We start from the raw sequence: 27,721 nt of genomic DNA on the forward strand, positions 1-27,721 counted from the left end.
TACCCAACTCCTCAAGTAGAGATCTTAGCCATAGGATTTCAGCCACTCCGTTGGCCATGGACCTGTATTCTGCTTCAGCACTCAACCGGGAGACAACACTCTACTTCTTACTTCTCCAGGAGACAAGGTTTCCTCCCACAAGGGCACAATATCCTGAGGTAGACCGTCTGTCATCAAAACTCCCAGCCCAATCGGCATCCGTATAGACCTCCACCTTCATGTGGTTATTGTTCTTGAACAGTATACCTCTACCCGGGCATCTCTTCAAGTATGCTACCCAATCGGCATCCGTATAGACCTCCACCTTCATGTGGTTATTGTTCTTGAACAGTATACCTCTACCCGGGCATCTCTTCAAGTATGCTACCCAATCGGCATCCGTATAGACCTCCACCTTCATGTGGTTATTGTTCTTGAACAGTATACCTCTACCCGGGCATCTCTTCAAGTATGCTAGTATTCTTTCTGCTGCTAGAAAGTGCGTGGTTCTAGGAGAATGCATGTACTGACTGACAACACTAACTGCATAACTGATATCTGGCCGAGTGAGGCACAGATATAGGAGCTTTCCCACTAACCGTTGGAACATGACTTTGTCTTCAAGCAGCTCTCCACTCTCTGCACTAATCCTGTGGTTCTGTTCAATGGGTGTATCTGCAGGTTTGACACCTAGCTTTCCAGTTTCAGCCAACAGATCTAAAACATATTTCCTCTGTGAGACAAAGATCCCCTGTTTAGATCTAGCAACCTCAATACCCAAAAAATACCGTAGTGGACCTAGATCTTTCACCTCAAACTCTTGATGAAGGAACTGTTTGAGGGACTCAATCTCATGGCTGTCATTTCCTGTCACCACAATATCATCAACATATACTGCAAGTAGTGTCAGTGAAGACTCCACCCTCTTGATGAATAGTGTATGATCTGACTGGGCCTGTACATAACCGAACTTCCCAAGAGCTAGTCTGAATCTGTCGAACCAAGCTCTAGGTGACTGCTTCAAACCATACAATGCCTTATTGAGTCGGCAGACCTTCTTACCTATCTCTGTATCATAGTATCCAGGAGGCAACTGCATGTAAACCTCTTCCTGCAAGTCCCCATTCAGGAAGGCAATTTTAACATCCATTTGGTACAAAGGCCAAGTGTGGCTTGCTGCAAGAGATAATAAAACCCGAATGGTGGTCATCTTGGCTACCGGGGCAAACGTCTCCAAGTAATCTATACCATAAGTCTGAGTGAACCCTTTTGCAACTAGCCGAGCTTTGTACCTCTCAATGGAACCATCTGCATTGTGCTTTATAGTAAATACCCATCTGCATCCAACTAGTTTCTTTCCTTTGGGTAAGTCAACTAGCTCCCAGGTATTATTTTTCAACAGGGCATCCATTTCAACTTACATTGCACCTCTCCACTCCGGGACTGATAGAGCCTCTTGCACTGTTCTTGGAATAGGGACATTGGAAATGGAACTAAGGTAGGACCTGTAGGTAGGTGATAGGTGCTCATAGGATAAAAAATGGGAAATACAGTGGGTTGTAGATGTGGTACAATGTCGTTTCCCTTTACGAACTGCAATCGGAAGATCAAGGTCATCTGTAGGAGGTGAAATGGCAACAATAGAAGAAGTCTCTGTGGGTCCTGGGACTGTAATGCCTGGACCTGGAGCCGCAGATGAGATTGGAGCTGGCCTGGACTGCTGATGATCGGGATCAACCTGCCTACACCGCCTGTGATAGACCCTCAACTCCTGATCCCTCTGACCACCCTCACCATTGCAGCTTCCCCTCAACTCCTGATCCCTCTGGCCACCCTCACCATTGCAGCTCCCCCTCAACTCCTGATCCCTCTGGCCACCCTCACCATTGCAGCTCCCATCACCCAATGGAATAGGTAAAGGAACTACCCCACTCTCACTGCTCTCCTCCTGAAGACATGGACCTAAACCCCTGCTCTCATTGCTCTCCCCCTGAAGACAAGGACTTAAACCCCTACTCTCACTGCTCTCCCCCTGAGGAGAAACCCGAGGATAATAGGGTGTCTACTCAAAGAAAGTGACATCCATGGAGACGAACTTCCTCCCTAAGACAGGATCATAACAGCAATACCCCTTTTGAGTTCGTGCATAACCAAGGAAAATGCATTTGGAGGCCTTGGGTTCAAACTTGGAGTGATGGGGTCCGAGAAGCTGAACAAAGCATGTACAACCGAATGTCTTAAGGGGAATAGAAAACAACTCCTCATGTGGGTATAGAAGGGAAAAAGGAGATCGCAAATCAAGAACCCGGGAAGGAAGCCAATTAATAAGATAGACCGCCATGAGGATAGCATCACCCTAGAAGCGAATAGGGACATTGAAGGTAAACATAAAACTTCTAGCCACCTCCAAGATGTGCCTATTCTTCCTTTCTGCAATCCCATTCTGTTGAGGTGTATGAGGGCAAGAGCTCTAATAGATAACCCCATGAGTAGGAAGGTAAGATGCCAATGACTTAGCAAAGCACTCCTTTGCATTATCAGATCTAAGAACTTTAATCTTGGCATCAAACTGGGTTAGGATCATTTGGTGAAAGTTTTGGGTCAGGGCAGGAACCTCATCTCGTGAACGCATAAGATAAACCCAAGAAAACCGGGTATGGTCATCAACAAATAACAAAAAATATTTGTACCCACCCATAGAAGGAATGTGATATGGCCCCCAAACATCCGTATGCACGAGATCAAAAGGACGATTACTCCTTTTATTACTCAATGAATAAGAGTTTCTACAATGTTTAGCAAACTCACAGCTTTCACAATGCAAATGGGACAACTCAACAGACTCAAACAAAGTAGGAAACAAACTCTTTAAGGATCGAAAAGACAAATGACCCAATCGGTTATGCCAAAGCATAACCGAACTCACACTCTGGGAAACAAGTGACCTCTTACCCACTGACTCTTCCCGACGAGAACTCTCCCCGAGCAGATAGATCCCATTCGTCTCACGGCCAATCCTAGTCACCTTTTTCGTCTCCAGGTCCTCAAAAACATACCGGTCAAGGAAGAAAGTTACTGAGCAGTTCATGTGTTTGGTAATACTACTGACTGAAAGGAGGTTAGTATCAAGCTTAGGAACAAGTAAGACAGAGGACAAGGAGATCGTATCTGATAACCTAATGTCCCATTCCCAGAAATAGGAACCAGGGAGCCATCAGCAATAGATACTCTATCCCTACCAAATGACAAATGGTAAGAGGTAAACAATGAAGGCAAGCTAGTCATGTGGTCAGATGCACCTGAATCTATTACCCAACAAGGTTCAGTAGTACCTGGAGCTGAAGCATGGTAGGCTGAAGCTAGAGTACCTGAATTTACGGTTGTAAGCTGACAACCCGTCTCAGAAACACTACCATAACTGATGCTCCCAAAGCTACCTTCTGCCTGATTTTTAAATTCCATCTCGGTCAAGTCTTAAAACAGCACTTGGACTACCAATCACAACCAAAAACAGTATAGGCCTGATTTGTATTCACAGTGTATGTGCACAACTGGGATAACTCTGATATGAAACCAACAAACAAACACAACAGTGGCTGTCCGTAGAGCTCTAACCCCTTTAAGAGAGTTCGAAAACCCCAAAAAAACTCTGAAAAACAGCTTAGAAGGAGGTCTGATTTGCCTTTGCAGAATTAGGGTTTTAATCAATCCTTAAAGTGATCAATTCAGTTGCATAATCTAATCAGTACTGTATAAATAGACTTGCAGTAGGGTTAATATGAAACCCTAGAATCTGATCAATGCCAACAATAAACCTGAGGACAGCTCTAGGTAGATCACAAGGTTCAGTCCAGCACTAGGGCTTGCCGCAAGATCACTTTAACCTATCTTTTCTTAGAAAAGTAAATGACTTACAAGAAAAGAATTTATCTGAAAGCTGAAAGCTGATCCGAAACTAATCTGATCTGAAAAGACAGTTACTTTTCAAACAGAGTCAAGGAAGTAAGTCAAATACTGTTGAATTAGCAAACTTACTCAAACTGACACTACTATAACTGAAACAAATACTATTGTCCTACGAACACAGTGGGGACCACTGCAATGGGGCCCACATCAGTGTTCTCTACAGGGGGTGTATGTGTATTTAGAGTCAAAGAAAGAAGGGTTGTGACTTTGTTTGTAGAATTGTAGGGGAGGGGAATTCAATTAGAGCTGAACTATATTAGTTGCACTTCAAGGGGCACAACTGGCAAGACAGATGAATATTGACAAATGGTCATTGAAGGGGACTCAAAGTGGATGTTTAAACTGGCTAAAGAAAAAGAGTCAGCAAATTAGGTTTATAGGGAAGACTTGAAGAGATTTAAATGGTTTAGCAGTAATTTGACTTTGAGAAATCAACAGGAAAGAAGATCAACTAAGGGGATGGGAAATTGTCTAGCTAAGCAAGGGATTTCTATGGAGCATTTGTTTTAGGTACAATTATAATCTATTATTGTTGATTGGGGAAGGTGACACCTCTCTCTTTCGTTTTTTTTAAGGATAAAGAGAAAAATTCATTGAAAGGAAAAAGAAGTACAGCAGAAGGTGATAAGACATCGCCAAAAGAAAGAGAGACAGACCCAAAAAGCCCAATACAATCACAACTTACAACCATGATCATTGCCCATTCACCCAAAGGAAAAACGAAAACCTAGACCCATAACAAGCCTAAAAAAATAAGGGCCACTAGCCCACCCCTACCCAGAAACAAAGGACCCTAACCTAAAACCTGCATCAGTTTTCATCTGTGAATTCATCTTCTTGGTTTGAGAACCCTGTTAGACAGTTTTGTATGCCCTTAGCTTCAATCAAATTTGATATACTTTTGACATTTAGTGTAAATAAATAAAGTGCATGTTTGATTCATGTTGTTTGGTATAATTTTGTGTAAGACCCTAAAACTGGACACTTGATGAGACACGTGTTAATTTTAAATGTTCACAGCCATTGAATAAGTCTAAGGAGATTTATCCTGCCAAGGCTGATACTGCTGTGCCGCCAAGTGTTGGGATGGCATGTCTCAGCCACCAGGGTAAGACCTAAGAAACATGCAGTATGGGATTACTCGAATCCTTGAACCGAACCAGATTTCCGGTATTGCCCTGTACCTTGGAGACAGATGGGCAAAACAGGAAAGTTACACCTGACCCCTAGACTCGATTATGAAACTTCACTAGGTGTTAGATCGGGCTATCTTTGATATGCCAATCAGTGAGATCCTTAGTGGGGCTCAAAACCTGGGCATGTTGGGGCAGTTTGAGAATTCATCCGAGTGGGTGATCATAATGACAGAATCAGCCCCTTTGCCGGAAGTTGATTTCAATCGTTGGAATTTTTGTTTTACAAAATTTATATATGATATATATATGTACGATTTCAAAATGTTTGCAAATGGTTTTAATTCCCAAGATTCATGTGAGTGGAGAGTGCGGCACTGTTCCTTGCAGCCGAGGGAGATGTCCTTGTCGGGCACTGTTCCTTGCAGCCGAGGCAAATGGTTTTAATTCCCAGGATTCAAATTCCTCGAATGCTTTCCTAGAAAATCCTTCACCACCCAAGAAGAATAGTCCCAAGCTTTTCCTGATCGTAACTTCTTTATCGGCTACATTCTTTAGATTCACTCCTTTTGAATTTTCTTCAAGTACATTAGAATTCTTCGTTGTGCTGGTCACAATAGAATAAGAGCTAGGGGTGCAACTTGGGCGGGCCCAGCCCAAGCCTGAACCGGCCCAACTCGGAATTTTACATGGGCTGGGCTTAGATTTTCAGTCCTCAAACTGGGCTCAGGCCCAACAAGTCAGACTTTTTGTATAGATATTTTGTATACATTTAAACATATGTGTATATATGCAAATGTTGCATACATATTTACATATACATACATATTTGTATAGATATTTTGCATACATATTTACACACATACATAAATATATGTATATATATTTGTATCAATACATTTATATATGTATAATTTTAGAGTGGGTTCATATTGACCAACCCGAGTGCATCAAATTATAGGGTGGGCTGGGTTCGGGTTGGGAAAATAAGGCTTGACCTTAGGCTTGGGCCTTAAGCAAAAATTTTAGGGTCGGGCGTAGGTTGACCATAAACCCAGCCCAACCCACCCGACTTACACCCCTAATCAGAGCCATTGCCACTCCTCTTGACTTGCTGGTGTTTCTCCAACATAAATGAATCCAGTGTCTGAACTGGCACCAGTCACCCACCTATGGTCAGTGTCAGAAGTTCCTTTGCCTCTTCATCATTTTCTTCTATGTACCCATTTAAATTTTTTTATAGGTCCTGTCCCTGCGATGCCAACTTTTAGAAAAGATCTTTGTCACATGAAGAATGTTGTGAGATCTCAAATTGCACAGTTTCTTGTTGATTATCCCATCTTCAGTTTCCATCTCAACATCGGTGCTTCCCATTCTTCCCGAAGTCTCCCCCCCCCTTCCATCTTCACTGATTCAAAGGAAATCATATCCTCCTCACCTCTCACACCTCCCCATGGATTGTTGTACATGACATGGCCTTTTCTATTTAATAAAATTTTCCTGTTTACTTATCATAAAAAGATGCAACTTATCAACTTGACATATTTATGTATAAATATAGATCAACCAATAGGGAACCATTTGTAAGCGAAAGGGGGAGGTGCCATACTCTCTAGAGGAATGAAAGGCACTCCATTTATCACATGTAATTAGATCATGCTTTAACAATTAACAAAAGTCATGTTATCCATCAAAATATAAAAAGGTCTCATTTAGTCTCTAGAAGATTGAATACTCAAGCTTGTCTAACCAAATTGATGGGTTTAAATGGGTACATAGAAGGCGGCACTAGAGATTTGCAGATGGAGAAATCGCTTTATGCGATTTGCAGTTTGTGAAACTACAACCCTGGTGATTAACCTCTGTTTTGCAAGTGGTGCAAACAGTCCATATTTGATTAGTGATTGTCTAAAACTAAATTTATTAATTTCAGATCTTTCATGAATTAACTCTTGAATTGAAAATCAGTTTCGGACAAATTCATACTAGATTGGACCAAAACAGTTTGGACCGAATCTAGGGTTCGAAGGGGACTGTTTTCAGTCCATTGTTCTCACACTTGTTGTTCCAAATCTGATGTTCAATTATAGGGATTAATTCGGCCCACCTGTAAAGCCCAGTTTTAAATGGTTAAAACTGCAAAAGCCCACTCTCGTGCGAAAAGTTGTATGGGCCGAATTGCAAACTGCGATTCAGTCCATATACCTAGTCGAAATTAATTGTTAATGTTTTGTTTTTTAAATGGGCTGTTCAATGGGCTTTACAGCAGTTAATTGATTGGATCAATTCTTCCTTTACATGTGATGTTTGGATGTTGGATGTGCTGCGACCATGGGCCATAAGCACTTGGCCCATGATAATTCGTTAGTGGCTCTTGCGCACACCATGGCTGAATGCACATCATTGCCATGGTGTCCCTTAAGATCATTGGATGACCCCTCCTTACTTGGTGGGTCCCACAACCCTGAAAATGGATGCGTGTGGAAACCCTAGCCGATGAAGGCCCACCAGAAATCTGACTTTATAAAAGTCAATGGGAGCCACTCTGGTTTGACCTAAACTAGAACTAGGGCGTAATTTTGTTCCCTCCAGCAAATATGAGTGCATGTGATAGGGAGATCCATATGATGGACTCTCTAAAAGCCTTCCATCATTAGCACAATGATGGGTCCTTCAGTAATGAGGAAACACACAATAAAATTGGGCTATCCATTTGCTGTTGGGTCTGTCAGTGTTTCATAAGATGATAGGGGTGTCATAGACCGATGTAGGAGAGGCTTCACCAGAAAATGGGAACACTCTCACGGTACCTTGGCGTAACCTGAATATGATGGTTGAGCACTAATTGGACAGAAAGGTTTACCTGAAAACGGCTTTGAACCTTGTCTAGTAGAGGCCAAAGGGAAACTCATTTGATGAGTGGATATGATTCATCACAGAAAGGTGGTGGGCTTATTCAGCTGAAACAATTGGCTCCACGCACCCTATGTGATTTCCCACATTTCCAGAGACATTTCGCCTCTCCGTCACTGAGAAAGGAGGGAAATCTCAGAGATGAACAAAATGGGAATGGAACATAGATTAAAAACCATATCTATGTGGGTAACATGAATCAAACTAAGGTTGTGGACTACCGTCTTTGCTGTTTTATCAGAAAATGGCAAACGGTCAATTCGCAAAGCTTCTAGACGATAACAAGCTTAAGGGCCCAAACTATGCCAACTGGTACAGAAATCTTATGCTGGTCCTAACTTCCGAAAAGTTAGATAAGGTGGTGAAAAATCCTGCCCCGGTGCATCCGGGCGATAGGGCTTCTGAGGCCCGTAAGAGGGACTACCAAGATTGGGAGGATAAGAACTCCCTAGCCCGCTACTTTGTCATTGCCTCACTGGACAACTCAATACAGAGGCAGTTCGATCAGATCGAACTAGTCAATGACATATTGGGCAGTCTAAAGACAATGTATAAAGAGCAGAACCATTCTACTCGACAGAAGGTCCTAAAACTGTTCATGACCGCGCAGATGCCCAAAGGATAGAAAGTTCATGACCATTGTCTTCGGATGATGGGCTACATTAACGAACTCGAAGCCCTTGGATCCGGGCTAAATCTTGGCACGCAAGTGGATGCCATCCTGAATTCTTTGCCCTCTTCCTTCAATGCGTTCACAATGAACTACAACATGAACAAGCTGAACGTCAGCGTCCAGGAACATAGCAATATGTTGCAAAGGGCCGAGGATCTACTAAAGAATGATGAGCATGTGGTTATGCTTGCTGAACCTAACAAATCGGGCAAGAAAAAGAGAAAGGCAAAGAAGCCCCAGAAGAAAGGCAAACAAGCTGAACAAGGCATCTGATGTCTGTCACTTCTGCAAGCAGACCAGCCACTGGAAGAGGAATTATCCTGCCTACCTAGAATCTAAGAAAGGTAACGTCGAAACTTGTGTCACACAAACTAACATGTTAATTACTTTTGTGTCCTGGTGTATTGACTCCAGGTTCAACTCATGCGTGTAACTCATTGCAGGGGTTCAAAGTTAGCAGAAGATTGAGTGAAGGCGAGGTGACAATATTCTTGGGAACGACTGCAAGTGTTGCAGCTATGGCAATAGGAACCGTAGAATTAGTTTTTAGAGGAGTGCTTGTACTTAAAGACTATCTTTATGTACAGAACTTGAGGAGAAATTTAATTTCTGTTTCTAAACTGTGTGCTGATGGATATACTATTTATTTTAGTAATATGATTATAGTTAAACAAAATAACAAATTCATCGCATGCGGGGAAATGGAGAATGGTCTCTATGTTCTACATCCTTCTCTGGAAACTAACTTAATTGAAACTACGTCGGTCGAAAAACCCAAGAAGAGGACTCGTGATATTGTAAATCCCACGTGCCTCTAGCATTACCGCCTTGGCCATATCGGTGTTGACCGAATCACAAGGCTGGTAAAGGATGGTCCTTTGGATTTTCTAACCGTAGAAAATCTTCCCACTTGTGAGTCTCGCCTCCAAGGTAAGATGACTAAGCGGCCATTTGACGGTAAGCCTGAAAGATCTGTAGGCACACTTGACCTAATACATACTGATGTATGTGGTCCCCTGAGTGTTAGGACACAGAATCAACACGTGTATTTCATCACCTTTACAGATGATTTTTCACTATATGGTTACGTGTACCTAATGAGACACAAGTCATAATCCTTTGAAAAGCTCAAAGAGTTCAAACAAGAAGTCGATAAACAGTTAGGGAGAAAAATTGAGGCCCTTCGATCGGATCGAGGTGGCGAGTATCTCTCTGACGAATTCAGGGACTACTTAAAGGTCAACGGGATAGTGTCACAATTTACTCCTCCTGCTACACCTCAACTCAACGGTGTTTCAGAGAGGAGGAATAGGACCTTGTTGGACATGGTCCGGTCACTTCTCGTACGCTTAGAATTACCCAAATCCTTTTGGGGATATGCATTAGAGACTGCTATCTACGTGCTAAATCGGGTTCCAACCAAATCGGTTCCGAAGACTCCATATAAATTATGGACTGGAAGAAAGCCAAGTGTGAGACACTTGAAGATTTGGGGTTGTCCTGCACATGTTAAAAGAACGAGTGCGGACAAGTTGGAATCCAAAACCAGTCGTTGCCTATTTATAGGCTACCCAAAAGATTCGGTGGGTTATCTACTCTATGACCAAAGTGAGCAGAAAGTGTTATGTAGTCGAAACGCCCAATTCTTAGAAACCGAATACATCCTGAACACCCATCGTCAGGAAATAGTTCTTGATGAGGAGAGCTCAGGAGCAGTGGGTGATGTCCCACAAGTTCTAGGTAGTGACCAACCTAGAAGATCCACTCGGGTATCTAGGCCACCAGTCCAATATGGTTATGACCAGGATAGTTACCTGGTGGAAGCCTTGACTAGTGAGGAGGATCCCGTAACTTACGCGGAAGCTATGTTAGACATAGATTCCCAGAAGTGGGTGGAGGCCATGAGAACTGAAATGGACTCGATGGAGACCAATACAGTCTGGACTCTAGTAGATCCGCCCTTCGGGGTAAAAGCAATTGGTTGCAAATGGATCTACAAGAGAAAGAAGGGCCCCGATGGTAGGATTGAGGCCTACAAAGCTCGATTGGTGGCGAAAGGATATACTCAGAAAGAAGGCATCAATTATGAGGAAACCTTTTCGCCCGTGGCCATGCTCAAATCCATTAGGATCCTGCTAACTGTAGCAGCATACCATGACTACAAGATTTGGCAAATGGATGTCAAAACTGCGTTCCTAAACGGAGATCTTAGTGAAGATATCTACATGCAACAGCCTCAAGGCTTGATTGTTGCTGGTTAGGAACACATGGTATGTAAACTTAATATATGGACTTCAGCAGGCTTTTAGGAGTTGGAACATCCATTTTGATTCTGCAATCAAAACGTTTGACTTTGAGCAGAATCCAGATGAGCCCTGTGTTTACAGGAAGTCCAGTGGGGATAAGATCACCTTCTTGGTGTTATACGTGGACGATATCCTACTCATTGGGAATGATGCAGGAATGTTGACTTCGCTCAAGGTATGGCTATCACAGCAGTTCTCCATGAAAGATCTTGGAGAACCTTCATATATACTGGGTCTTCGACTCTATAGAGATAGATCAAAGCGGATAATTGGATTATCCCAGGCTGCTTACATTGACAAAATTGTCAAAAGATACAGCATGGAGAACTCCAAGAAAGGAAATGTTCCTTTCAGGCACGGAGTCACTCTCTCCAAGAAGATGTCTCCCAAGACTTCTCAGGAGATTGAGAGCATGAGAGACGTTCCCTATGCCTCAGTCGTAGGGAGCATCATGTATGCGATGTTGTGCACTTGCCCGGACATTGCTCAAGCGGTAAGTGTGGTAAGCATATTCCAAGCCAACCCAGGGGAGAAGCATTGGACTGCTATGAAGAACATACTTAAATACCTTCGAAGGACAAAAGAGTTTTGTCTAGTATTCGATGGTAGTTCGCTACAAGTTCTAGGGTATACCGATGCCGATTTCCAGTCGGATCCAGATGATAGAAAGTCTACATCTGGGTATGTTTTCACAATAGGATCGTGTGTTGTTTGCTGGAAAAGTAGCAAACAGCGGTCCACTGCAGATTCCACAACCGAGACCGAGTACATTGCCGCAAGTGAAACTGCCAAGGAAGCCGTGTGGATTAAGAAATTCATGCACGAATTGAGAGCGATTCTGTCCAGCACATCACCCATCTCGTTGTTGTGTGACAATAATGGAGCGATCGCCCAGGCTAAAGAGCCTCGGGCCCACTCGAAGTCAAAGCATATCGAGAGGAAGTACCATGTACTGCGGGAGATCGTTGGTAGAGAGGACGTCCTAATTCAGAATGTAGCATCAATGGATAATGTGGCAGACCCATTGACTAAGCCACTCACACAGAAGGTGTTTGAAAAACACGTGGAAAGTATGGGACTCCGGCTTGTACCAGATTGGACCTAAGTTAAAGTGGGAGCTGTTAGACAGTTTTATATGTCCTTAGCTTCAATCAGATTTGATGTACTTTTGACATTTAGTGTAAATAAATAAAGTGCATGTTTGATTCATGTTGTTTGGTATAATTCTGTGTAAGACCCTAAAATTGGACACTTGATGAGACACGTGTTAATTTTAAAAGTTCACAGCCATTGGATAAGTCTGGGAGATTTATCCTGCCAAGGCTGATACTGGTGTGCCGCCAAGTGTTGGGATGGCTTGTCTCGGCCACTAGGATAAGACCCAAGGCACATGCAGTATCGGATTAATCGAATCCTTGAACCGAACCAGATTTCCAGTATTGCCCTAGACCTTGGAGACAGATGGAAAAAACTGAAAAATTAGACCTAACCCCTAGACTCGATTATGATACTTCACTAGGTGTCGGATCGGGCTGTCTTTGATATGCAAATCAATGAGATCCTTAGCGGGGGTCAAAACCTAGGCATGTTCGGACAGTTTGAGAATTCATCTGAGTGGGTGATCAAAGTGACAGGATCAGCCCCTTTGTCGGACAAAGGTAACGATCGGACATGCACTCTCTGATGGAAACCAAACTGCCAGCAGTTGATTTCAATCGTTTTAATTTTGTTTTGCAAAATTTATATATGATATATATATGTACGGTTTCAAAATGTTTGCAAATGGTTTTAATTCCCAGGATTCATGTGAACGGAGAATGCGGCACTCTTCCTTGCAGCCGAGGGAGATGTCCTTGTCGGGCAGTGCTTGATCATTAAGGGCTGAGAGGTTAAGTGTAAGACCATTTAGGATAGTACCTGATGGGCTAATCTTGCACCTGCCCACAGTCCCTGGATTTTTATAAGATGGCTTGGCCCAAGGACCACTTAATGTAAGTGTTGGGCCCATAGGGTCCATGTGATGGGCTCAGGGGTTCACTGAGCTATTTTAGTGAATTTGGCTGGGCCTTGTGATAAAGGCTAGGCCGAACCCATGTGGCTGGTGTGTAGATCAATGCTTGGGTCCCACGCCATACAAAGAAGCCCAATTGGGCAGCAGATTGGAGACTAGTTAAGCACTAATACTTAATGGGCCAAAAGCCCATTTTGAGCTGGGCTGATATGATCACCCATCTATGGGGTGAATCTGGGATTAAAGTTAGCAAAAGGATTGGGCCTTTAACCTTATCCACTCTGGGAGACCAAATTCAAATCATATTTGAATCTGGTAACCTCCTAATAAGATCAGGAGTAAGCTAACTTAATCTGGAGATACGATTAAGATCATCCCCTATCCAAATACTGATTTGGATTGGGATAACTCCTAATTAGGAGGTTTCTTAATCAAGAAGAAAAGAGGAGAAACCTTAAGTGAACAAAATTAGATTTCGAACCTAAGGATTTTTTGGCAAGAATACAGCTTGCGAATTGAGATAGGATCTCATACACACTCCAGAGAGAAGAGAAGCAATTCAGCCATCTTCGTCTCAGGAGATCTCCAGCCGCCCCACTCTTTCTGACAAGATTTGATCTTTGAATAAGAAAGAAATCAAGAAATCAGTTCTTCACATCAGTTTTGCAGAAATTACTGAAAAATATTTGGTGCTCAAAGTTTCCAGAGGATTCTTGCGAAGGATCCAGTGTGTAGAACGCACTCTGTTGGTTCCGTTTCACATACAATTGCGTCATCTTCAGCAGGAGCGGATCTTGGCGTCCTCTTTGGGCGTGAACACCAACTTTGGGAGATACTGCTTCTTTGGATAAAGTATAATTCCTCCCTTTCCTTTTGGTTCAGATCTGGTTCGATTATGGTTCAAGTAGAATCATTGAATATTGTATTCTAATTTAGGGAATACGATTCCTAGTTGGAAGAAGGTAGGAAAATTTTTGAAATTCGCCCACCCATTCCGCAACCTTTTTAGCGTCCATTAGATGGATCCTACCATTTTTTCAAACTCCTCGTCCATTCCCCTTTTATCTTTCTCTTCCTTTTTTTTCTTTCAAATTCCTCGAATGCTTTCCTAGAAAATCCTTCACCACCCAAGAAGAATAGTCCCAAGCTTTTCCTGATCGTAACTTCTTTATCGGCTACATTCTTTAGATTCACTCCTTTTGAATTTTCTTCAAGTACATTAGAATTCTTCGTTGTGCTGGTCACAATAGAATAAGAGCTAGGGGTGCAACTTGGGCGGGCCCAGCCCAAGCCTGAACCGGCCCAACTCGGAATTTTACATGGGCTGGGCTTAGATTTTCAGTCCTCAAACTGGGCTCAGGCCCAACAAGTCAGACTTTTTGTATAGATATTTTGTATACATTTATACATATGTGTATATATGCAAATGTTGCATACATATTTACATATACATACATATTTGTATAGATATTTTGCATACATATTTACACACATACATAAATATATGTATATATATTTGTATCAATACATTTATATATGTATAATTTTAGAGTGGGTTCATATTGACCAACCCGAGTGCATCAAATTATAGGGCGGGCTGGGCTCGGGTTGGGAAAATAAGGCTTGACCTTAGGCTCAGGCCTTATGCCCAAATTTTAGGGTCGGGCATAGATTAACCATAAACCCAGCCCAACCCACCCGACTTACACCCTAATCAGAGCCATTGCCACTCCTTTTGACTTGCTGGTGTTTCTCCAACATAAAGGAATCCAGTGTCTGAACTGGCACCAGTCACCCCCCCTATGGTCAGTGTTAGAAGTTCCATTACCTCTTCATCATTTTCTTCTATGTACCCATTTAAATTTTTTTATAGGTCCTGTCCCTACGAGGCCAACTTTTAGAAAAGATCTTTGTCACATGAAGAATGTCGTGAGATCTCAAATTGCACAGTTTCTTGTTGATTATCCCATCCTTAGTTTCCATCTCAACATCGGTGCTTCCCATTCTTCCTGAAGTCTCCCCCCCCCCATTCCATCTTCACCGATTCAAAGGAAATCATATCCTCCTCACCTCTCACACCTCCCCATGGATTGTTGTACATGCCATGACCTTTTCTATTTAATAAAATTTTCCTGTTTACTTATCATAAAAAGATGCAACTTATCAACTTGACATATTTATGTATAAATATAGATCAACCAATAGAGAACCATTTGTAAGCGAAAGGGGGAGGTGCCATACTCTCTAGAGGAATGAAAGGCACTCCATTTATCACATGTAATTAGATCATGCTTTAACAATTAACAAAAGTCATGTTATCCATCAAAATATAAAAAGGCCTCATTTTGTCTCTAGAAGATTGAATACTCAAGCTTGTATAACCAAATTGATGGATTTAAATGAAACGTCCAAATGAAATTGTTCATTAAAGATCTAGGATAAATGTAAGATTTTTTGGGAAAACTATTTGATTTAGACTATTCTATTGTTTCTAGGCTGCTAGAGGTCTCCATTAAATAATTTGATTTCAGTGCTGATATTTCCTTTCTCACCTTTGGAACTTCATTTTATTGGAGAGCCATACACCAAATAAATCTTGAAATATTTGAGTTACAGCTATAGATTGGCAATATATTGGAGTTTTGTATTTCAGTGCTGCTTTCTGTTGCCCAACATTTGAACATCCATGTATAGGTAATAATTTTGATATATTGATAATATTAACATGATGCATATGCATCAAAATAGGATACATTACATTTTTTACAACAAATAGGCAAGTAAACATAGCATCTATGCAAGGAAAAAATCAAAATGAAGGGTTGGCCTTTCATCATCATCATTTTTTTGATAAATAACAAATTTTCATCATCATCATTAATTCATTATTATTTTGATCAGCAAAAAGGAAGTTCTGCATATGCATCAAAATAGGATACATTACATTTTTTACAATAAATAGGAAAGTAAATAGAGCACCTATGCCATGAAGGAAAAAAACCAAAATGAAGGATTGGCCTTTCATCATCATCATTTTTTTGATAAATAACAAATTTTCATCATCATCATTAATCCATTATTATTTTGATCAACAGAAAGGAATATTATGCACTTGGTCAATATCGATAATCCTAGATAACCATGTTTTATGCCATTGTAACTGGATTTGACAACATTTGAAAATCATCCTTGAGTCATATCAATGTCCAAAATAGTCTTCATGCTTGGTGCCAAAAAGATGTAAGTGGTGGTTTAAAAATGTAAGGTCAACTAATTAACAATTTTTTAGTGTGAAAAAGAACTAAACTATTTAGCAGATGATTAATTTGAAAGTTTAAAAAACACTAGTACACCATAGATGCTACTTGCTAGTTGATGAAGTGTATTAACCTTGATAACTAAAATGAAAAATAAATTGCTAAGAGTTTATCCTGCTAATCACTACCCTTTCTATCCCTCTTCCACCAAAGCAGGATAAAGACTACCCTGAATTTTAATGCCAGCTTCAGAAGACTTCAAGATCCCCCTCTGAAAGCTGGCATAGGAGGCCTTTTGTGTAGCTCTAATGGTTACTCTAATTCAGGCATTCAGTGCCCCTACCTCAGCTTCGGATGCAACAGGTGCTGAGATTCATTCTTTCTTGGAAGGCCTTAGAATTGTCAAATCTCAGCAGATTACAAGGAGACTCAAAAATTTCCATTAGCTAAGGCCACTGCCCAGGATTCTGGTCCTTGGATGCTCTACCATTTTTTGCTGGAAATACATGAGATAGTCTCCTATGTTAATTGCAGCTTCAGAAGGATCCCCAGAGAACTAAATCAGGTACAGGCGACGTAGAAAAATCTGAGTTCGGAAGGGATTCCTTGCACAGTGCAAATAAAATGCCAAATTTTTAAGTTGGTATTGCTCCTTTATTGTCTTCAAGGCCTTTGTGTTGTACATCTCATGTACATCCCTCCCTTTTTCTTGATCAATTAAATTGTTATCTTTCCTCAAAAAAACAAAAAAAAAAAAAAGCAAAGGAAGGCAAAGAGCGACCACTTCACACCTTCTGAACACGATGCAATAATTGTACTCCCATCCGCAGTGCCATAAGTTGCACTAGTTCCAACCAGAGTCAGGATAGCCCTTTTATCATGGACTTTGTGATGCTCCCATTTAATTTCTGGGAGGGGTAGCTTGGAATGCTGCTTAGTTTCACTAGCAGTTTTCACATTTCCTTCTCCATACATATATAAAGAAGAACCAGAAAGAGTTTGTGCAGCCACAACCAAAGATGATGCTCCATTGGAAAAGACAACTGCAGTTGGATGACTTCCAACAGGCAAGTTAATTCTCAGAAACCTGCAAATAATGTACAGAAGATAGAATCATGAAGAAAGAAGAGAGCATATGTACTACAATCTGCACTTGGACTTGGAGTAATGTAATAAGGCAAGAGTAAGTATTTTAGAAGCCATACTTGAAGCTTTTACTTGAAGCATCATCCAACTTAAACACCCTAACCACTCCATCTGCACAAACTATAGACAGAAAAAAGGCCAATGTCAGTTCATATGGATATCAAGGAGATGAAAAACAGTCCCAAAAGAATCAAGAAAATTGATTAAAAGATGGAAGAATCAAAAGGAGACAGCAAGAAGAGAATAAGAGAAAGAGACCAATTGAGAAGAAAGGGTGAAAAAAGAAGAGTTGTTCGTTCAGCTTCTCTTTTCCCTAATCCTTATTAGAAATTAATCACTAACAATTAGAAATTACAAGTAAGCCCTTAGTTGGGTGGCTAACTAATTAAACATAAACATAAACTAATGTTAACAGGCCCATTAACAAAACAGAACATAAACATAAAAAATAAAACATAAGCTGTGGACTATGGGCCATTTGGCCCATCTTCTCAACACTCCCCCTCAAGCTGAGCATAGATGTCAATCATGCCCAGCTTGCCTGTATCATGTTGTAGCTTGGCCTTGGAGACTCTTTTGGTGAGAATGTTAGCTAACTGTTCTTCAGATGTAATGAAAGGTAGACAAACTTCTCCAGAAGTCACTCTTACTTTGATGAAATGCCTATCAACTTCAATGTGTTTTGTTCTATCGTGTTTTATAGGATTGTGAGCAATGTTAATGGCGGCCTGATTGTCACAATACAGCACCAGTGGTCTGTCATACTCAACACCAAATTCCTCCATCAAGGATCAAAGCCAAAGTAACTCAGAAACTCCATGAGCCATAGCTCTGTATTCTACCTCAGCTGAAGATCTAGCAACCACTGATTGTTTCTTGCTTCTCCAAGAAACAAGGATAGGGAAGGACTAGGGAGTAGGGACTAAGGATCAATATTCAATAGGCCAATAGCCATTTAGCCAAGGATGCAAACACTCTACATTAGTGTATGTAAGGTTCGGTTCGGTTTGGTTTGGTTTGGTTTTCATGTATAAAAACCGAAACCAAACCGATCTGTCGGTTTCATTCTTACACAAACCGAAACCGACCGGTGATTTTGAAAAACCGACCAAATCGGGTTGGCTCGGGCCGGTTTGGTCAGTTTGACATTCAATATGAACACCCCTAATAATGACCACCTAGGAAGCATCTTTATTAATGAGAAGAAAAGACCTCCACTACAAGGTGTAAGAGGATGGACTCACATATCAGCATAGTAATGCAGAAGAATGTCATGAACTGTGGACACACAGGTATGTTTCTGCAATCTAACATGTGTCCTTATCAAATTAGCCTAGGGATCCAAGCTTAACTTCCTTAGGAAAGTTCTGAGCCTATAAATAGAGAGCCCTTCTTCAAAGAAGGGGATTCTCATTCATTCCCTTCCTTTGTCTTCCTAAGTTCTGAAAACCCCAATCCGTCTCTTCAATATTCTTCTTCTCAACTTCAGAACCTAGACCGCTATCACTGCCACCTTAGACATGGTAAATAGATGGGTAGGTAACCTTTAGCTGCATTCCAGTGGAGAGTGGGCAATAACTAATAGAAAATACATAACAGACAATCAGGTATGCTGTTCAGCCCCCAAACCAAGTGCCTCTGAAAATTGTAATAGTATCGTAAATCATTAGATTTTTTCTGATTTTTCTAAAAATTGTCAAAAAAACTATAAAAATACCTAACCCTCTCAAAAAAATAGAAAAAAGGACTTTGTATTAATTTTCAACGTATAAGTAGGTAGTAATAGTGAACCCATGATCATATTGATCTACTATTGAATATTTAGTTATCTTGTGATCTTATCCCCAAGTTTTAAGGGAAAATAATCATAATGTTATCTAATCCCTAATACCCTATAGTTTCAACTTCAAGTTTCAATAATTTAAACCAAACATGCAATTCATGAAAAATACTAAAATAAGAGAGAGAGAGAGAGAGAGACCATGAGCTAACAAAGAAATCTTCAGAGTTACAGAATTCAAACTCAAATACCTTACCAAAACAACATGGGGCAGAGCCCCTGTTTTCAAGTCAAAAAAGACTTAAAAACCCATGGAGTAGAAATCCTATTTTGCATACAAAAGAGGATGAAAAAACAATACGGAGGAACCCCTGTTTTGTATTAAAAAAATGGGAGAAAATGAGGAGTAGACCCTGTTTAGCATAAGAAAAGGAGAGAAAAAAAAAAAAAAAAACAGGGTGGAGCCCCTATTTCTATGTCAAAACGGCTGAAAACACGATGCAGCAGAGCTCCTGTTTCACATTACAAAAATAGATGAAAAAAATAGGGTGGATCCCCTTTTTTGTGTCAAATAACAATTGGAAAAAAATGGGAAGTAGAACCTGTTTTGTATCAGAAAAAAAGAACATAATAATAGGCCGAAGCCCCTATTTTTGTGTTAGAAAAACAGGAAGAAAATGCTCCTGTTTTGCATCTAAAGATGAAGGGGCAAAAATATTTGTATAAGAGGAAGAATATGAAGGGCAGAGGCCCTGTTTTAGTGTCATCATGGAATAAAAAATAGAAGGGCAGAGCCCCTGTTTTGACATCAAAGAAGTCTAAGAAGAAGAAGAAGAAGAAGAAAAATAGAAGGCGGAGCCCCTGTTTTGGCATCAAAGAACAAGAAGAAGAGTATACCAAAAATAAATAGAAGAAGGGTGTCTTGTTCTTTGGTGGTTCTCAAATGGAGAAGAGGGTTTCTCTTCTCTCCCACCCAGGCATTTTCATTCAGAGGTAAGTCTCATTTGATTGCTTGATGACACAAATAACCCTTAATAATTAAAAGGACAATATGACCCCTCATTTATAAAAGTAAAACTTTAAAAATAGGAGGACTACACAGTCCTTTTCTTCTAAAACCACTTTAATTCATTAATTGCTCAAATCATTTAAAAATCGCAATTTACAATTCCATCTAACGATTTGAATACAAATTGCACAATTTTGCTAACGATTTGATATGAATCGTACGATTTTAAAAACACTGGTTCTGCCCATCCCAAGCCCCCTACAGCAAATACACCAGCCGAAGCTTTAGCCAACCTTGGGATCCACCCCACCAGATGAGGTGTTCAATGTTGAGTCTAATGCCTTGGTCTCTAAGGAGAAATGTAAGAGAACAAGGCTTTTTTTATTCTTTATTGACCACGCTAACAATAAAAAAAATATGAGTAATTATACAGAATATACAGATTTACACAAGAAGGGCTGTAGACCACCACTTTTTTTTTTTTTTTTGGTAGGGGTAGGCCACCACTTTCTGCCTATCCCAATATGATGTTTACATCAGCTTCCCCTTGAAACTTCATTTTTTTTTTGATCAATAGCACAATCCATATCTCAATAATAATTACAAAGAGGAAGACAAACTTTCTTTTCTTCCAGCTATAACTTGAGCCACAAGAAAGGAAAAAAAAAAGGAAAAAAGAGAAAGAGAAGGAAAAATAGAAAAGATAAAATTACAATTGTGCCCAAAACATTGACTCCCTCTTCACCCCTTGTTTAGCTAACCCATCAGCAAAAGAATTAGATGATATTTTTACCCAACTGATTTTAACTTCCATTTCTCGAGCCAGCCATCTAAATTTCCTCCTCATATTGTTGTAATTCCATAAGCCACTGTTGTCTTTATTCAGCCATCCTACCACCACCTCCGAGTCCCCTTCAATTATAAGTTTTCTGATATTCATCTCCCTGGCTTTCTAGATTCCTTCCAAAACCGCATAGATCTCGGCTCTGAGAGAGTCACCCATTCCAATTGGGCCTAAGAACATGGCAGAAACAACCCCATTATCATCCCTAAAAACACCCCCAATCCCTGATTGTCCAAGATTCCCTCTGCAGCTCCCATCAAAGTTTAGTTTTATAAAACCCACATGTGGGGGAATCCAAGACACACTCATCACAATTTTGGTCTGGTTACTGTTAGCAATCTCACCCCATTTCCTCAACATGTCATCCATTGTATAATCTGTGAATAGCTCTAGTGATTTCATCCACTGTAAGACCCTTATAAGGATAAGAGCCCTCAATTCTTTAGCACTTCTCTCTACTTCAGAGAAGATCCTGGAGTTTCTTTCTTCCCATAAGGACCAGCAAACCGCAGCCCTCAGTCCTCTCCACATAGTCCTTCCCCTGTTCATGCGCCACATGAAAAAAGGAGAAAATAGATCTATTAGTCCCTACTTCATCCCAATACATTTCAGATCTATTAATCCCTTTCCTAGCCATCAGCATACCATTTAGTGCATCTAGGGACACAATAGAATCTGACCTCCAATTCTTCCACTAACAACTTGATAATCCTTGATGTGTACCCATACTTCCAGGTTGCTTGTGCTTTATTCCTTAGCCATCTCCCCACTACCTTTGAATCTCACTCCACAGTTATCCTTCTACAATTTAATTCTTTCCCTAACTTCAGGCCATGTATCATTGCCAGTAGTTCTGCCCTATTGGAACTCCACACCCTATAGGCACCAAGAAGAGAGCCATGATAGATTAATCCACCCATCTGAACCCCCCCCCCAATTCTTGTGGGTCCCATGTTCCTGATGAGAATGCAAAATATCATATTTTTCTCCCTTAATGCTTAGTCTTTTATACTTATTTAGTGCCTAAATGGACTCATTATTCTCATATTTTGATTTAAGGCACAATTGGAGGCATTAAGTGAAAAACAGAGCTAATTGGGCAATTCTGGTCAATTTCGACATCACTTCGTAATTTGGGCATAACTCTCACATCCAAGCTCTGATTGAGATGATTCAAGATGCTTTGGAATGACAAGAAAAAGCTCTACAACTATTATGTTTTGAGTTTTGAGAGATACTGACCGCATCGAGGTCGAAATCGGGCTCGAAGTAGCTGCAACTGCACTGCTGACGTGTTGGAAACGTTCCTTAGCCTACAAGTTTTCATATGCGGGAATCACCACCCTCCTAATTACATTAGAACTCTATTTTATCTTATTTTTATTATTTTTCTTGATAAGTCAGAATTAGAGACTGTTATCCAGAGAGAAATTTTAGGAGATTTTGTAGGCTTCTCTTGGGGAATGGGAAGTGGAGAGAAAAGAAAACTGGAGAAGGAAAACAAAAAAAAAAAACAATCAGACTTAGGCTGCCACACCTCTCTTCTTCTTCTCCAATTCTTCCTTGAGTTTTCACCATGACCATGCGTGGCTAAATTATGATACTTGGTCGAAGAAAACAGAAGCCTCAGAATCAGCAAAACTATGAGATTTAATTTAATTTTTACTATTTGATTTATGCTTTGAATATCGAATGTTCTTCTATGCTTATGTTCATGACTGTCTCGTCTAATTGCTAGGAGGCCTACTAGTTTATTATTCATTGCAATCTACTGTTAGGTTAGATATCAGATCCATAATCGTTTAATCCCTCTAATCTGAGAAGCAACTAAGGTTTAATGATTTGATGTGTCAGAAATTGTTAGATCTTAGAAAGAACACTCGACTAAATTAAACGCAACCGCTTGTGCTTGTGTTGTTTAGCTTCATCAATCTCCAATTCTTAAGGCTGCTACCGGATTAAATCTTGAATGCTTGTTTCGGGTTATTTAGTACTAAGGGTTAAGTAGATCGCTTGTTTTCTAATTAATTGCAACTAAGGAGAGATAGGAAAATAATTCCTACGGTGAATATTCAAAGTGTGAATTGATATATTTTTGCATCGATGATCAGTAGTGAAATTCTTATGGTGGATGTTGACTTAGACCAAGATTTGTTCTTTTGATTAATTTCTATACTTTAACTTGAATTGCTCCTCATTTGATTTTCTTTCTTTTTAAATCTGGTTTTCGTTATACTCAAACCCCCCTCCTTGTTCACATAGCACAAAATAGGCTAGATACTCTCTGTGGGAACAATCCCTACTCGCACTACTGCATGTGTTTTTAGGAGTATAAGTTTTATTTTTGGGTGCCTATGACAGCACGCCAGTTCCCTAAGCTGCACCTATCAAAGTTCCAATCCAAATGTCCTACTAACTCAATTCTACCATCCACTCTACTAACCCAGTTAATTATTCCATTTGTCTCTAAACATGTTTGATGTCTTAAGCCTTAACTTGTGCAAATGGTTAACAGATGCTATTATTGTCCCACTGTTAGACAATTTTTTCCTAAGAAATCTAATTTCTTTTTCCTAACTATGTCGTCACAGACATATTGGGCATCCAATTGATCACCATTTGGAAGGCTCAATTCACCACAAAAGTCATCCAATCTAAAGGAGCTAATTTAGCCCCTGCAAGAGGGCAAACAATTTTTCCCTGAATGAGTTTCTGTCCCTAATAGGACTTGATAAGCTTAGAATAAGAAAGTTATCATAATTTCTAAAAAGCCCAATTATTCCCAATTCTCCAGGATTACCTAGAGTGCATCCATCAAAGTTGAATTTTATCTATAGCTTTCCAGAGCAACTAGTCCAACAAGAGATGTCTTCTTCGTTGTGTGTGAGGGTGACATGTTAATCCATGCCTCATGGTTTAAAAAGGTCAACATATTTCCTAATATTTCTAGAACATATTTCCATTTCCATGGGCACCAACACAGGGCTATGGGCAGACAAAAAAGGACATAGGTAGAAGTAGTAAGAAATGATTTAAGTGTTCATAATTTAACAGTGGATATAGCATTAAACAGAATGAAATGGCAAAACGGGATTCATAGAACTGAAACTGAAAAGAGGGAGGAAACAAATGCAAATCCTAAAAATTTATTTTGAAGATGAGATGGATATGAGAAAATGAATTGGGATGCAATAATTTCAAAATGTCTAAGTGAATATAATTGAACATGCAGAAAATTTCTGTCCATAGAACTGAAACTGAAGAGGCATAAAGGAAGTGAAAATGGTACTTAAGAGTATATCCATCAAAAGAAAAGCTACTTAAAAGTATCAATTAGAAAATATATTAGGAACAAGGACTTGGGAAGACATTAAAGAACATAAAAGAGAAGTTCAAAGATCCATTTTTTATGAAACAGACAAGCTAACGAGACAACCAAGGCCTCTTGGTATAATCCAGTGTGTCATCAAAATGTAAAAGAGGCCCCCAGTTGCTGTAACTGTCTATATGCACCTTGTGAACTTTTCTGAATGGAAACATAAAATCAAGCTTCCTTAGAAAATTTTAACTCTAACTGATGAGGAAACAGAACAATAGGGCCTGTGATCCCTAACAATCGGATGCCACAACAAACGCCAAGCTGAGAGCAAAGTTGTCAGTTGTATATCATAAGTCAACTGCATTGCCATCAGCCGCCAATTTGCAATAATGTAGACACAGTACTTCATCAATACGAATAATAGCACTTTATAAGTAACCTAGTTCTCTGCATTTTGGGTACCCAAACATTACTATCCTATAGTTCTGAGGGTTGATTTAACTCAACTCTATGGCATTAAATTTGTAAGCCTTAGTTATCAATTTACAAATAAAAGTGAAGTTCTTACCCGTCGCCAAGTTCCGGCCATCGGATGAGAAGCATAGACCAGTGACTGAATCACCATGACCTTTCAGAGTATTCACATCCAATGGATGATGACGTTTGCTTTGATCCTGAAACTTTCCATAGAGATTTTAATGTTATGACATAATTAAATAATTAAGAAAACGAATCTGAAATTTATGAAGGTCACCGAGAAACCTTTTCAGTAGCATGCGAGTGAGATTTCGAGTGCAGTTTCTTCGATATTGGCTGGGCAGGCTTTGAAGGCTTCTGCGCCGCATCCGGTTCAGGTTTCGCAATGGTCTGAACTTCGGATCTTTTTCTCTTTAAGTAATCACCGAAGAACAAGAGAACAAGAAGACCTCCGAGCACAATTGAAAGTATAGAAATCGGAAGAACTGACAACCCTAGAAATGTTGAAGGTTGGGATTCAGGCTCCATTCTTTCTCTTTTATTTCTCTCGTTAATTAATCACCAATCTGGCAATGTCGACCGATTTGCTCAGCTCGTTTCGTGATCTTCGTGGGTTTGGAAGCATCAACTGTGAAAAGCCAGCCACTAGCAGCAGCAATTGATTTAAAAAAGAAAACCACACTGCGCAAGTTAGCATTGAAATGAGAGGAACGAATAAATTTGAGCAGGTGGCGCAATGGGAGCACTCTTGACCCACTTGAACCTTGTATAGACTCTATTGCGAAATTGCATTGAATTGTGATGTTTTCATCAAGGGACAACGATGACGATACGAATTCGAAGTTGTTGAAATAATCGTGCGAGCGAGAGCGATCACACTGAACAAATCGACTTAATCCTACCGTGTTCGTTGGTTATTGGCTTGAAAATAGAACAAAGCGTTAGCTTTCACAATTCACCGTTGAATTGCGGTGGTCTCCTGTCCAAGTGGACGGAAGAAGCTTTTCATCTTTTGCCAAAACCGTCTGATTGTAAGATCAATATAATACCTTACGTGAATTGCGATATATCTTATCAATCTTGGCTCTGCTCTGCTAATGGACTGGTTGGAGCAATGAGTGACGATTGACGAACAGGGTAGAGTGGGGGATCACGCGTTATCCGCGTGACCGCTTCTCCCAGTCCCAGCGATGGACAACGATGCCACGTTGCCAAAACCTCATGATCCCATCAGCATGAATTTACTTCACGATTTCGTATCTCTTACGGACGCAACGTAAACCACAAAATTTTGCGAATTGACAGAGTAACGGTTTGTACAATTTGTAGTGTTTACTGTTTACTAATACTAACAAGAAGTCAAATGCTAAGGTCTACACATAACAATAGGTTCCGTTTGGTTTGAGGTCGGAATAGGAATCATCTATTCTCCTGCGGCCTGTTTGGTTTAGACAGAAATGGAACGAGAACTTACAAACATAGTTGTCATTTGTGAAGGCCACAAGGTGCCCTTCGAGGCTCACCTCTAATTGTCAAGTAGTTTTGTGCACTGTTTTATAAAATACTTTTACATTTTTAATTTTTTGACATTATAATTATAAAATAGATATTATTAAACTAGAATATTTATTTTATGTGTTTATATACTAATTTCTTTTTATTATTTTCTTATTTGTTAAGGTTTAATCAATACAAACATTGCTAACTGATGTACTAACCCATGGTTCAAAGTATCGATACACCTCTATGTATCGGTACTTATAAAGATACTCCCCCTATTTTTTTTTTCTTTGCAAGTGGGTCCCTGAAAACACCTGTAAATAGGTGTATCGGGACCCCAAAGATAAAATAAATACACCTGATACGGGGCATATCATATCAAAATTTTGATCATTGATTTAACCCTCAAAGATTTCTAAACCTGAATCAATAAGCAAGGGAAAATCTTAAACTTTTGTCTAATCAACACATTTTCTTCTTCCACCTTTTCATTTCTTCCTTTCCCATAACAAAAGTAGGGGTTCAGCCCCTATATTTTTTTAATTTTCTTTCCTTTGTTCTTTTTCTTCTCATAAAATGTTGACTTTCTAGACTTAAACATGAAAATTATACTTCTCTTATGAAAATTATAGATAGCTATTTAGGAAAGATGGTTATGGAACCTAGGGAACTACCCTAGGATATATGGTTTGGGGGGGGGGGGGGGGGTTAAGTCACTTGTCTTCTTGAATGACCATTCCCTCAAGTAGGGGAATGCCACCCCACTAGGAATGAAATCAAAATCTCATTCTATCCAACCAATTCGTCATTCCACTTCCAATTTCAGACCCCTATCCCCACAAATTACATAGATCCTCAATTCTATCAATTCTCGATTTGTTTCATAATAAAAATTTGAATGTAAATATTATTATGATTAAATAGATAGAAATACTTGCCCTAATTTGTCTTTTTTCTTTTTTGAGAAAAGTCCTAATTTGATTGCATGATAAACAAAAATAAGTTAATGGTTTTCTTGGAAACAAGTTTTCAAAACCCCATTTCCTAATATTTCATTTAGGGAAAATCTATGATGTGAAAAGACATGGTATGGAATAGTTTGGCCAATCAAAACCCACCCATGAATTTTGATAAATAACACTTGATTGGCTACCACATTTTATGATACCAATTGATTGGTCAAAATTTTTTCAGATATCATATCTTTTTGATATCAAGTAATGGTTGGATTGGGTTGATAAATTTCCACCCCTATCTGAGATAGTTTGGGATACATTCGGTATCGTTGTCATTATTGAATGATGTTTATACTTGAATTTTGTCTTGGAAAGTTGGAAATCGTAAAAATAGGTCATATTGTGTATCAAACCAGATAGCTTACCAAAAAAAATTTACTATACAATTTTCT

At 39.9% G+C, this 27,721-nt stretch overlaps 1 protein-coding gene across 2 annotated transcripts in view; it reads right to left on the reverse strand.

Annotated features, from left to right (window-relative positions):
* Positions 1-25,471, reverse strand: part of LOC148880242 (uncharacterized) — a 93,431-nt gene extending 67,960 nt beyond the window's left edge. The window contains exons 1-4 of one of the 2 annotated variants that reach the window (XM_088962108.1): positions 25,099-25,471; positions 24,905-25,010; positions 17,444-17,504; positions 17,030-17,325 (exon numbers count right to left, since the gene is read on the reverse strand). In XM_088962108.1, the coding sequence (XP_088818234.1) occupies positions 17,030-17,325; positions 17,444-17,504; positions 24,905-25,010; positions 25,099-25,341 (706 nt within the window). In that variant the 5' untranslated portion in view covers positions 25,342-25,471. Of the gene's footprint in view, positions 1-17,029; positions 17,326-17,443; positions 17,505-24,904; positions 25,017-25,098 lie in introns of both variants that reach the window. The other variant, XM_088962107.1, reaches the window with a different exon arrangement.
* Between the last annotated feature and the right edge of the window lie 2,250 nt (positions 25,472-27,721).

The sequence above is a fragment of the Nelumbo lutea genome, chromosome 1 (genome assembly GCF_056320005.1).
Source record: "Nelumbo lutea isolate HS-2025 chromosome 1, American lotus-T2T, whole genome shotgun sequence".
Classification (NCBI taxonomy): Eukaryota; Viridiplantae; Streptophyta; class Magnoliopsida; order Proteales; family Nelumbonaceae; genus Nelumbo; species Nelumbo lutea.